Source organism: Orycteropus afer, unplaced genomic scaffold, assembly GCF_000298275.1.
Source record: "Orycteropus afer afer isolate SDZICR_OR568_19922 unplaced genomic scaffold, OryAfe1.0 scaffold00244, whole genome shotgun sequence".
NCBI lineage: Eukaryota > Metazoa > Chordata > Mammalia > Tubulidentata > Orycteropodidae > Orycteropus > Orycteropus afer.
In genome coordinates this window covers 4,590,104-4,601,137 of record NW_006921831.1, presented here as the reverse complement: position 1 = coordinate 4,601,137, position 11,034 = coordinate 4,590,104, and the positions used below count along the sequence as shown (strand labels likewise).

At 58.3% G+C, this 11,034-nt stretch overlaps 2 protein-coding genes across 2 annotated transcripts in view; one reads left to right on the top strand and one right to left on the bottom strand.

Annotated features, from left to right (window-relative positions):
* Positions 1-214: 214 nt before the first annotated feature.
* Positions 215-2,785, top strand: DRD4 (dopamine receptor D4). The gene is made up of 4 exons (XM_007949356.1): positions 215-472; positions 1,908-2,020; positions 2,087-2,508; positions 2,583-2,785. Exons 1-4 carry the CDS (start codon positions 215-217, stop codon positions 2,783-2,785), a joined length of 996 nt encoding a protein of 331 aa, XP_007947547.1.
* A 2,527-nt stretch (positions 2,786-5,312) lies between these two features.
* DEAF1 (DEAF1 transcription factor) overlaps positions 5,313-11,034 on the bottom strand; it is a gene marked incomplete at its 5' end in the record, with an annotated part of 75,297 nt that continues 69,575 nt past the window's right edge. Inside the window, one exon of the mRNA XM_007949301.2 lies at positions 5,313-5,417. Coding sequence (XP_007947492.2) covers positions 5,313-5,417 — 105 coding nt within the window. The remainder of the gene's footprint in view (positions 5,418-11,034) is intronic.

The following is an 11,034-nucleotide window of genomic DNA, read 5'->3' as shown; positions in this document are numbered from 1 at the left end:
GGGGGCGGGCGTCCCGGAGGAGGGCGGGGAGACCTGGGCGGGGCTTGTCCCGTGGGCTGGGCGTCCCGGGGTGGGCGGAGAGACCTGGGCGGGGCTATCCGGGGGGCGGGGTCTAGAGGGTCGGCGGCGGACTCGGGCCGGGCTCGGCGCGTCGGCCCAGGAGGGCGACTTCCGAGGTGTTGAGCGCCCGCGGGGCGCATGGGGCAGGCGAGCCATGGGAAACCGCAGCGCGGCGGACTCGGGCGAGCTCCTAGGGGCGCACGGGCAGGGGGCCGGCGTCCCGGGCGCAGCGGCAGCGCTGGTGGGGGGCGTGCTGCTCATCGGCGCAGTGCTCGCGGGAAACTCGCTGGTGTGCGCGAGCGTGGCGTCCGAGCGAGCCCTGCAGACGCCCACCAACTACTTCATCGTGAGCCTGGCTGCTGCGGACCTCCTCCTGGCGCTGCTCGTGCTCCCGCTGTTCGTGTACTCCGAGGTGAGCCCGCCGCCGCCGCGCCTGCGTCCCCGGGCTGAGGACGCCTCAGGCGGGAGCGGAGCCCTTCCGCTTCCCGGGGACCTGGGCTTGGAGCAAGGACCCTGCGCTGGGTCCCAGGACGGCTGGAGCCCGACCCTGCGGCCCCTCAGCCGCTTGGCCGTCTGTCTCCTCCCTCTTGGGTCCCTCTTCTTCCCTTCGTCTCTGTCTCAGCGTCTGTTGCCCTAGAAAAGCCTCCTTGCTTCAGTCAGGGACCCCGGGAACAGGCGACTTTGTCAGTCGAGCTCCCCCTGTTGTGTGCCCAGCGGGATTCAGCTCTCCAAGGGAGCCAGCTGGGGCACAGGCAGATGCAGGCTGAGCCCGGGCCCTGCTGCCCTGGGCACGCACGCACACACACATCACTGCACCCGGGCCAGTCAGACCCGTCGGTGAAGGATCACAGAGGGACTCAGCCTGAAGTGTGGGGACGCGTGGTGGCTGCAGTGGAGGGAGGGCAGGTGTGATGGGGCATCAGAGCCCAGGAGAGGGCAGGGCGGGGTGGGCAGAGCCCCCGTTGGGGACCTGGGGCTCAGGACCCTCCACCCCCAGACCAGCTCTGGCCTCTGCACGGTCCACTTGGGTGTCAGCCTCCCTCAGCTGCGAGTTTGGGCAGAGAAAAGCGGCTTAAGGCTGGGCTGGGGACATGCTGACCTGGCAGAGGGGGGAGGGGGTGGTTTTTCTCAGGTGGACACCACCATTCCAGGCTGGCAGGACAAGGACACACATGACCTGCCCTCCCCCAGCCTCGCACAGACATCACGGTAATGGCTTAAGCTCCTAATCATCCCAAGTCACTGAGAGGGGATTTAGAAGGGGAGGAGACTGCTCCTTTGTCCTTGGGGGCCCAGGCCCCCCCTTCATGGTGCCTGCTGGCCCTGGGCCAGGCTCTTTGCTTCAGTATCCTCAGGAGGGTTTATGCATCACTCTCCTACCATCACCCTCATTTTCTAGGCACCTGAAGGAACTTAGTCAAAGTCCCACACCCAGACAGTTAGCCGACAGTTTGACGTTTAGTGCCACTCGGGGGGGGAGGCCAGCCTCGGGCTCCGGGGCTGACCAGGGTCCCCACCTGCCTGGGCTGGGATGCCTTGGCCCCAGCCCGGCGGCCCTTCTGCACTCCGAGCCCTGGGTCAGCAGAGGTCAGTGCTTGCTGGGGAGGCTTGACCTCCTCCCTTGCTCCCCCCAGTGTCCCTGCAGGCCTTTGTCATCTTCGGACAACAAAGAGAAGTCAGGGTGCAGAGCTTGGGGTGCACGGCTGAGTATGTGTGCACAGGGGCTGTGGGCGCTCTGGCTCCCCTTTCCCGCTGATATTCAGCCCCCTTCCACAAAGCAGGGTGTGGAGGACTGCGCCTGCGGGCTGCGTCCTGGTGGTGGTTGGTTGCACTGGTGGCCTTCCCAGGTCCAGGGTGGTGTGTGGCTGCTGGGCCCCAGGCTCTGCGACGCGCTCATGGCCATGGACGTGATGTTGTGCACCGCCTCCATCTTCAACCTCTGCGCCATCAGCGTGGACAGGTGGGTGCGCCCCCGCCCGCCGCCCGCCCTCTGCCCACCCCTCGTCCCTCACCGCGCGCCCCGCAGGTTCGTGGCCGTGGCCGTCCCGCTGCGCTACAACCGCCAGGGCCGGGGCGGCCGGCAGCTGCTGCTGATCGGCGCCACGTGGCTGCTGTCGGCCGCCGTGGCGGCGCCGGTGGTGTGTGGCCTCAACGACGTGCGCGACCGCGACCCGGCCGCGTGCCGCCTGGAGGACCGCGACTACGTGGTCGTCTCGTCCGTGTGCTCCTTCTTCCTGCCCTGCCCGCTCATGCTGCTGCTCTACTGGGCCACGTTCCGGGGCCTGCGGCGCTGGGAGGCGGCACGCCGCGCCAAGCTGCGGGGCCGCCGGCTGAGCCGAGCCCCGGCTCCCGGCGGCGCCCCAGGCCCGCCCCAGGCCCGCAGGAGAAGGCGCCCCAAGATCCCCGGCCGGGAGCGCAAGGCCATGAGGGTGCTGCCCGTGGTGGTCGGTGGGTGCTGGTGCTCCGCGGCGGGCGGCGGAGGGGCCGCAGGCAGGGCCCCCGCTCACGCTGCCGGCCCCCAGGGGCCTTCCTGGTGTGCTGGACGCCCTTCTTCGTGGTGCACATCACGCGGGCGCTGTGTCCCGCCTGCGCCGTGCCCGCCCGGCTGGTCAGCGCCGTCACCTGGCTGGGCTACGTCAACAGCGCCCTCAACCCGGTCATCTACACCGCCTTCAACGCCGAGTTCCGCCACGCCTTCCGCAAGGCCCTGAACGCCTGCTGCTGACTGGCCTCCGCGGGGCCCTGGCCTGGAAGGCCCCCCACAAGGGGGGCCTTTGGACCGAATTAAACAGAATTCGCCCTAAGCTGTCTGGAAGGTTCCTGGGGGTGCAGGTGGGGTGGCGCTGCTCGTCCAACTGAACCGGAGGAGCCCAGGGCCCTTGAAGACCCCATCAGCCCCTCGGCCCTCCTCTCGCTCCAAGGAAGCTGCCAGCTCCGCTCCTGGCTTGGGTGGGAGGGTTGGACATGGGCTCCGCGCATGGTGGTGAGGCAGCCAGGCTCAGCCCAAGAAGTCCTGGGACAGAGGGGCCCCTGCCCCAGAGGGAGGGGGCCCTGCTTGCTGGATGCCCTGCCCACCTCCCCGGCCAGGTTTCATCCTGGGACCCCTGTGCCCCTCAGTCCTGAACTCAGCATCCTTGCCATGGGACTGAGGGTGGAGAACAGGTTGTACCGGGAGGGGCCCTGTCCTTGTGGGGTGGCTTCTCCTAAGCCTGCTGGTTGCCAAATGGGAAGTCACTGCCCGCCCTGCCCTGAGCCACCATGCAGCCAGCACCTGGCCCAGCCCTGCAGAACCCTTCAGCCACCTGGCCCATCCCCGTCAGCTGCCTTGTGGCCAGGACACCAATCAGCTGTGGCCAAAACCCTGAAGGAGAGGGCCTGGGGCAGGCCCACCCCAGGCCGCCCCTTCCAGGAGCAGCACCTCACAGTACAGGCTGCCCAGCTTCCCTCCGCCCCTGCCTGTCAGACCAGGGCCCCAGCGGAGGGAGGACACTGCAGGGCCAGCTCCTGGTGGGGGAGTGCTGGCTGTCACCTCCGCCCTCTGCCACCTGCAGGGCCTCTGCCCCCCACTTCTGTAGCCTGGGGGCTTTCGCAGTGTTAGGTTTCCAGGCAGTGTTAAAATGTTCCGAGAGGCCTGCACCCCTCCACCTTCCCACCTCAGGTACTCAGCTCATTCTGCTCCCAGGTGCCACCTCCTCCCAGAAGCCTCCCTGCTGCCCAGGTGCCACCTGCAGGGCTGGGGGCAGCACCTCCTCACCTTCCACATGACTGCAGCGAAGCAGACACTGGGTGTGGGGCTCCAGTCCCCTCAGAGAGGGGCTCCAGTACTCAGAGGGGCCCCAGTACAAGGCATGGCACAGACTCGAGGGGAAGGCCGCAGGTCAAGGCCTGCGTGGGTTAGTCTGTGCGGGAGGCTCTGCCTCTGGTCCTGTCCTCCAAGGCTCAGTCCACACACTGCCTTGCGCTCACAGCTCACAGTGGCCAGCCTGACCCTACCTCCAGCCAGGAGCTGCTGGGGGCCCTCTGCTCCAAGGAGGACCTCCGGTCAACCCCAGGAGCCTGGCTCCCTCCCAGCACCATGCGGATGCCCGAGCCTGCAGCGCCCTCAGATTCGGCGGGAGACCAGGGGCCCTTGTGTTCCAAACTTGCCCATCCCGTACCCGTGTCCTGAGATCCTCACAGGTGAGGACAGAGGCAGGCCGGCCTGAGCAGCATCCTCGTCACAAGATGTGGCACCTGAGACATGAACATGGGACATGGGTGCTCTGACAACTCAGGGGTGCTGCCACCTGAGACCAGCACATTCTGAGCATCAGCTGGCCACTGTCCCGCTTACAGTGAGCCCTACGGAAACGACCACACACGTGCTCCTGAGGGAGCTGCCCATTGGCTCCAGAAGACACTCCTCGCCTTGGAAGGGACCCCTCCCTGCGCCTGGATGCTCCAGGTCTGACTTGTTGGCCTGGTTGGCTGGCGTCTTCCACCGAGAGAGGCCAGTGATGGTGGGCCGCATGGACACTGGGCACAGGCTACCTGTGGTGCGGAGGCCTCTGGCCACGGAGTTTCCTGAGCAACTGTGAGTGGGGCCCTGTGATCCTGCCTTGGCTCATGGCCCGGTTAGGGCCTGGACAGAACTGCTGGGCACTGGCCTTGCCCAAGTCGGCCCAGTGCCAGACCACCCAGGGCTCTCGGGTCTGTGCAGTCTGTCAGCTCTAGTGGGGGGCAAACACAGACACCAAGTGGCTCCAGGGTGGTCACACAGACCCCAGGACCCAGACAAATGGGTGGGCACAGTGTTGGGCAGGCTGGCCATCCCGTGGGTCAGCGTCCTTGGGCAGTGGGCAGGAACAGGATAGCACCCCCAGGCTGCCCTGGGGACAGGCCCACCATCCAGCAGAGCAGGGATACCTCAGCTTTATTGACAGACACCATATGCGACACTGGGGAGAAGGGCACTGTGAGGACATGTCACGCCGACGCCTCCTGTCCCCCCCCCGCTGTCCCCTCAGCAGCCCCTCCCGTCTCCAGTCCCTTAGCATGCTCTCTGCTGTCCCCTCCACGTCCCCACCACCATCCCCTCAGCAGTCTCTGCACTGTCCCCTCTCTGGCCACATGATGATGATCAAATGTCCTCCAGGTCCAGGGAGGACTCACGTCGAAGTAAGCGGTCCATCTGATGTCAGTTACTAACTGACGGCAGCAAGTGTCCTTGATGTCCCCTAGGGTCCTCCAGGGGAAGTGTCCCCGGAGGTCCCTCACACGGTGACTTTCTCAATGACGCCCTCATCAACGTGGACCTCATCCGCCTGGACAGTGACCGCTGCCGACTGGCCACACACGTGCTGGTGGTCTTTCCAGTCCTGAAAGAGGCCATTCACTGTTAGGGGGCAAGGCCCAGGGGGAGGGCGGGCCTATGGGGAGAAGAGCCTGGTGGCGGGGCCCACATGGAGGGGTGTGGCTCACAGGGAGAGGGGACCTTCACCCCGCAGCCTCCCACCCAGAAGCTGCACAGCCATGGCTTGAGCAGGCCAGGAGGTTCCTAAGGAGGTTCTCCCAGCATGTGGACCCCAGACCCGTGGTCTCTGCTCCTCCCACCCAGCACTTGGCCTCCCCACTCTTGGTCTTAAGGGATCAGATCAGGGAGGTTGAGCCTTAAGGACTCAGCTGATCCGACATTCGCCCACACCTCTGAGCCAGGTGTTTCACGTCCAGGAATCGACTGGCCGCCACAATTACCTGTGTACAGCACAGCTGCCACCCAGCTACTTGTACGAAACAAGGAGGCGTCGGGGCTGCGGCAGGACAGCGCCACCCAGGGTCTCACTGGGGCTAGGATGCTACCACCCATCCACACGTTGGGACGAGGCCTCGCCCAGGGTCCCACCCACGCTGAGAAGCCGGAGTGGGATGGAGGCCTGCTCAGAGGCAAGAGTGGGCGCTCGTGCTCTGCAGAGCTGCCGGAGAACCTGTGCAATCCCCAGGGGCCTTCGCTGTCCCAGCACAGAATCCAGTTGACCGCCTTCCTCAAACTGCCCTATGTTCCCCAAATGTCCCTCGGTGGGCACACCCTGCTTCTCACGGCGCAATCCCAGAGACTAGCATCCAAACTTGGATCCACTGGCCGGGTACTGCTATGGCAGGGCACTGGCCTCAAGAGCTCCCCGGGGCAGGCTCATGCAATGCAAAGGCACCATTGGCCTCTCCCGGCCCACCTGCCCCAGCGCCCACTCTGCTCTCGGGCTGGAACCACATGGTGCTGTGGGCCAGTCAGCAGGTGGGTGTCTGAGACCCTGTGCCCCACTGGGGGTGAGGCTGGAGTGAGCAGTGGAGGTTCTCTGCCAAGTCCCTGAAGCAAAGGCGAACCCTCAGAGTGGAATTTAAAACCTCAAGTTCTGAATTTAAAGGAACACAAACCTTTTGCATCGTCAATACTGCTTGAAAAGCCAGAACTGGAAATCTGCATTTTACTTTTGTAAAAATGGAAGGGAACTGCAAAACTTGGGCAAAACTAGTAGTGGCACCGCCCAGGACAAAGACGTGGCCAAGGCCATTTATGCAGAAGGGAGTGACTGCCAAGAGCAAGGACTCAGCCACATTGCAGGGTGGACTTGCTTGAGGGTTTTCTGGCCTCGTCCAGGGCAGTGGAGGACGGAGCAGGAGTCAAGATGTTGACAAGGGCCGAGGCTGAGGGATGGCAAGGAGCTTCCTTGCACACCTCCCCAAGCCTGTGAGCACCAACATCCCACAGGTAAGGTGCAAGGAGAGACCCAGTCCCACAGTGGAGTATAAGCAGGCCCCTAGCAAGCTTCCTAGAAGCAGGGCCACACGCAGGATGGCTGTGGCCAGAGCTGGGAAAGCCGCCAGGGAACCCCAAATGGGACCTCCCAACAAGACTGTGTGTGTGCTGCGACAGGGATCCCAAGGAACTGGGAAAGCCGCCAGGGGCCCCTAAAATGGGATCCGCAACAAGACTCTGTATATGCTGCCCCAGGAATCCCCAGGGCCCGGTAAGAACTTTCGACGTTGGTGGCCCTGGACCAGGGAGGAGAACCACTGGGGAGCTAGTCCCGGGAGGCCAGCTGTCTCCAGTGGGTGCTGCTTGGGGGTGAGCTGGGGGCTCACTGATTTTTAGGCTCCATAACTTCCTAGACTTTTGTGTGTGGATCAAGTCTTTTGCAATTAAAAATTTTAAATGATTATTATCTTTTGAAAGGGGGAGGATGTTGGGAATTTATTCTTCCATCTTCTGTTTTTTCAAGTTATAAATTTAACAAAAGTTATGTGAAGTGTACTTGGAAGAAGTGTGACTTATGGTTAAAGAAGACAAACAAGGCAGAGGCAGAACTGCAGACGCACTTCGGAGGAAGGGCCCAGGGAGGCCAGCGGTCGGGTCGGAGGGCAGGCGAGGCACCGGGACTGGAAGAACAGCACCCCAGCATCCCAGTGCGTGTTAGGGTTCCCGTGCACAGTGTCCGTGGGCCAGCAATGCACACCCTCGTCCCATGCCACATACGTCTTAGCCACAGCTTTCTCTACCTAGGGCAGCCCTTCCCTTTCTCCACTGACATCATGGTAAGTTAAGATCCATACCGTACCAGAGTTTCGGGGGACATCTCGGTCAATTGGCACAACAAAGTCCACAAAGACAATGCCCTACATCCTGTTACAGTGAGTACTGACTGGGTCTTACAAGCTACTGAGCAGTCATCTAAGATGCAACTGTTGGTCTCTCCCCGTCCAGAGCAAAGATTGAAGAAAATCAACGACTCAAGGAAAGAATTAGTCCAAAGGACCAACAGACCACACGGACCCCAGCTCCACTAGTCTGAGACCAGAAGAACTGGATGGTGCCTGGTTATACCACCGGGCACTCTCAAAGGGACCCCAATAAGAGGTCCTGGACAGAGTGGGAGAAAAATGCAGAACAAAATTCAAAATCATAAAAAGGACCAACTGACTGGTCTAATAGAGACTGGTGGAACCCCTGAGACTGTGGCCCTTAGACACCCTTCAAGCCTGGAACAGAACCCACTTCCAGGGATCAAGTCTGCCAGACAATACTGTTAGGTGCCATCCAGTCATCTCCAACTCCTAGTGATCCCGTGGACAATAGAACGAGACACTGCCGGTCCCGTGCCAGCCTCACGACCCCTGCTACACCCGAGCCCATCGTTGCAGCCACTGTGTCAGTCCATCTCATTGAGGGCCTTCCCCTTTTTCATCGACCCTCCACTTTACCAAGCATGACATCCTTCTCCAGAGAATGGTCCCTTCTGGCAACATGACCAAAGTAGGTGAGACTAAGTCTGGCCGTTCTCGCTTCCAAGGAACATTCCAGCTGCACTTCTTCCAGGAAAGATGTTAGTCCTTTTAGCAGTCTATGGTATTTTCAGTATTCTTCACCAATACTACAACTCAAAATATCACCTTTTCTTTGGTCTTCCTTATTCATTGTCCGGCTCTCACATGCATGTGGGGCTATTGAAAATACCATGGCTTGGGTCAGGTGCACCTTAGTCTTCAAAGAGACATCTTTGCTCTTCAGCACTCGAAAGACGTCATTTTATTTTTTATTTTATTGTGATCTGGGTGAAAGTTTACAGAGCAAATTTACTTTCCATACAGCAGTTCACATACACTTTGTCCCATGACATTCACTACCGTCTACTCCCATTCAACAGCTCCCCTCCCATTTCCTCCCGACAGTCACCTCTTCCCTGCGTCCATTCCTCTGTGCACTCTTACCCCCTGAGCTGTCTCCTTGTGCATAAACAGCCCTTCTTTCTCCCATGATTATTCTCTCCAACGAGTATATCTACCTCAGCTAATGTTCAAATCATATGCCTATCTTTTGTTCGGCTGGAAGCCACAGGTGTGGGTTTAATTCCAGACCTGAAGGGCAGCTAGGGACCATAGTCTCTGGTTCCACCAGACTCTATCAGACCAGCAAACCTGGTCCTCCCTTTTTTTTCCCAAATGATTTTGCATGTTGTTCCACATTGTTCTCCCTCTCTATCCAGGATCTCCTACATAATCCCCCTCTGAGTGGTTGACAGTGGTAGTGAGCACCATCTAGTTCTTCTGGTCTCATAGTTGTAGAGGCTGAGGATTGCATAGTGTACCAGTCGCCAGAACTAACTGTTTCCATGAATCTCTGGTTTCCTTCATTCTTCTTTGCTCTGGACGAGAAGAGACCCATCATTGCATCAAGATGGCTGCTTGGAAGCTTTTAAGATCCCCACTTGAAAAATGTCTTTTGTAGCAGATTTTCCCAGTGCAATATGACATCTCATTTCTTGACTGCTGCTTCCGTACGTGCTGATTGTGGATCCAAGTAATATGAAATATTGCTGCTTACTGGTCCAGTTGTGAGGACTTTTGTTTTCTTGATGTTGAGGTGTAATCCATACTGCAGACTTTAGTCTTTAATTTTTATCAGTAAGTGCTCTAAGTCATCCTCATTTTCAGTAAGAAAAGTTGTGTCATCTGCGTATCTCAGGTTGGTAATGAGTCTTCCTCCAATCCTGATGCCATGTTCTTCTTTATATAGTCCAGCTTCTCAGATTATTTGCTCAGCATACAGATTGAACAGTATGGTGAAAGGATACAGCCCTGACACACTCCCTTCCTGATTTTAAACCATGCAGTATCCCTTTGTTCTGTTCGAACAACAGCCTCCTGGTCTATGTACAGGTTCCTCGTGAGTACAATCAAGTGTTCTGGAATTCCCATTCTTCTCAATGTTATCCATAATTTGTTATGAGCCACACAGTTGAATGCTTTTGCACAGTCAATAAAACACAGGTAAACATCTTTTTGGTATACTTTTCAAACAAGATCCATCTGACATCAGCAATGATATCCTTCATTCCACGTCCTCTTCTGAATCCAGCTTGGATTTCTGGAACTTCCCTGTCAACATACTGCTGCAGCCATTACCAAACAACAGACAGATCTATGACGTGAACAGTAACACCTCCCATCATAATGCTCCTCATCCTCAAAACAAGCCACGAGAGACCAAAGGGCAGCACCTGCCACAAAGGAAGCTCAGAGGCAGGAAAGGCTGGGAAGGACGGGCAGACGGAAATGGGGAACCCGGGCTGGAGGTGGGAAGAGGGCTGTCACATCAAGGGGATTGCAACCAATACCACGAAACAGAACGTGCATGAACTAAATGGGAAAGCAGCATGTTCTGTCACCTTTCACCCAAACCACCAAAAAGTGCTAAATGAAACCAACCAGAAGGAAGCTGGAGGAGCTCCAGACAAAAAAAGACGACACAGATTTTAATTAAAACAAAAACCTTTCACCAGAGACAAAGAGAGACATAGTATAATGTCATCAGGATACAGCAATTACATACACATCTGCATCTAACAGAGCCCCTTACACACGAAGCAAAAATGGACGAGACTGAAGATGAAACAGACAATCTCACGGGGACAGAGCAGAAGGAGGAGGGTCACACGGATTGAAAGTGGAAATGACCACACAGGAGAACTGCAAACAACTTCATGCTAATAAATCAGACAAGTCTGGTGAAGCGGCCAAGTTTAAGAAAACCACAAAGCTCCAAGATGGACTCAAACAGAAAATCCGAATAGAACTATGACACGTAAAGACATGGCATTAGTAATTAAACTCTTCCATAAATAAAAGCCCGTCTAAGCTGTAACTATTGATCTATGTCTCAAGCAAAAGAAAAAGAAGGGAACTGAAGACTCAGAGACAATCTATAGGATAGTATTCTCCACAAATCAGTCTCATTACCCCGAGATCAGAGGAACTAGATGGGCCCCGGCTACCATCACTGACTGCTCTGACGAGGGCCGTATTACCCTGAGACCAGAACAAGACAGGGCCCGGCTACCACCACTGACTGCTCTGACGAGGGCCGTATTACCCTGAGACCAGAACTAGGCAGGGCCCGGCTACCACCACTGACTGCTCTGACGAGGGCCGTATTACCCTGAG

What these genes read in the sequence shown, in the direction of transcription:
- DRD4 (XM_007949356.1), top strand. Translation starts at nt 215, where the DNA reads ATGGGAAACCGCAGCGCGGCGGACTCGGGCGAGCTCCTAGGGGCGCAC. An exon ending in CGCTGTTCGTGTACTCCGAG is followed by an intron (nt 473 to 1,907) that starts GTGAGCCCGCCG and finishes TGGCCTTCCCAG; the next exon opens with GTCCAGGGTGGTGTGTGGCT. An exon ending in GGTGCTGCCCGTGGTGGTCG is followed by an intron (nt 2,509 to 2,582) that starts GTGGGTGCTGGT and finishes GCCGGCCCCCAG; the next exon opens with GGGCCTTCCTGGTGTGCTGG.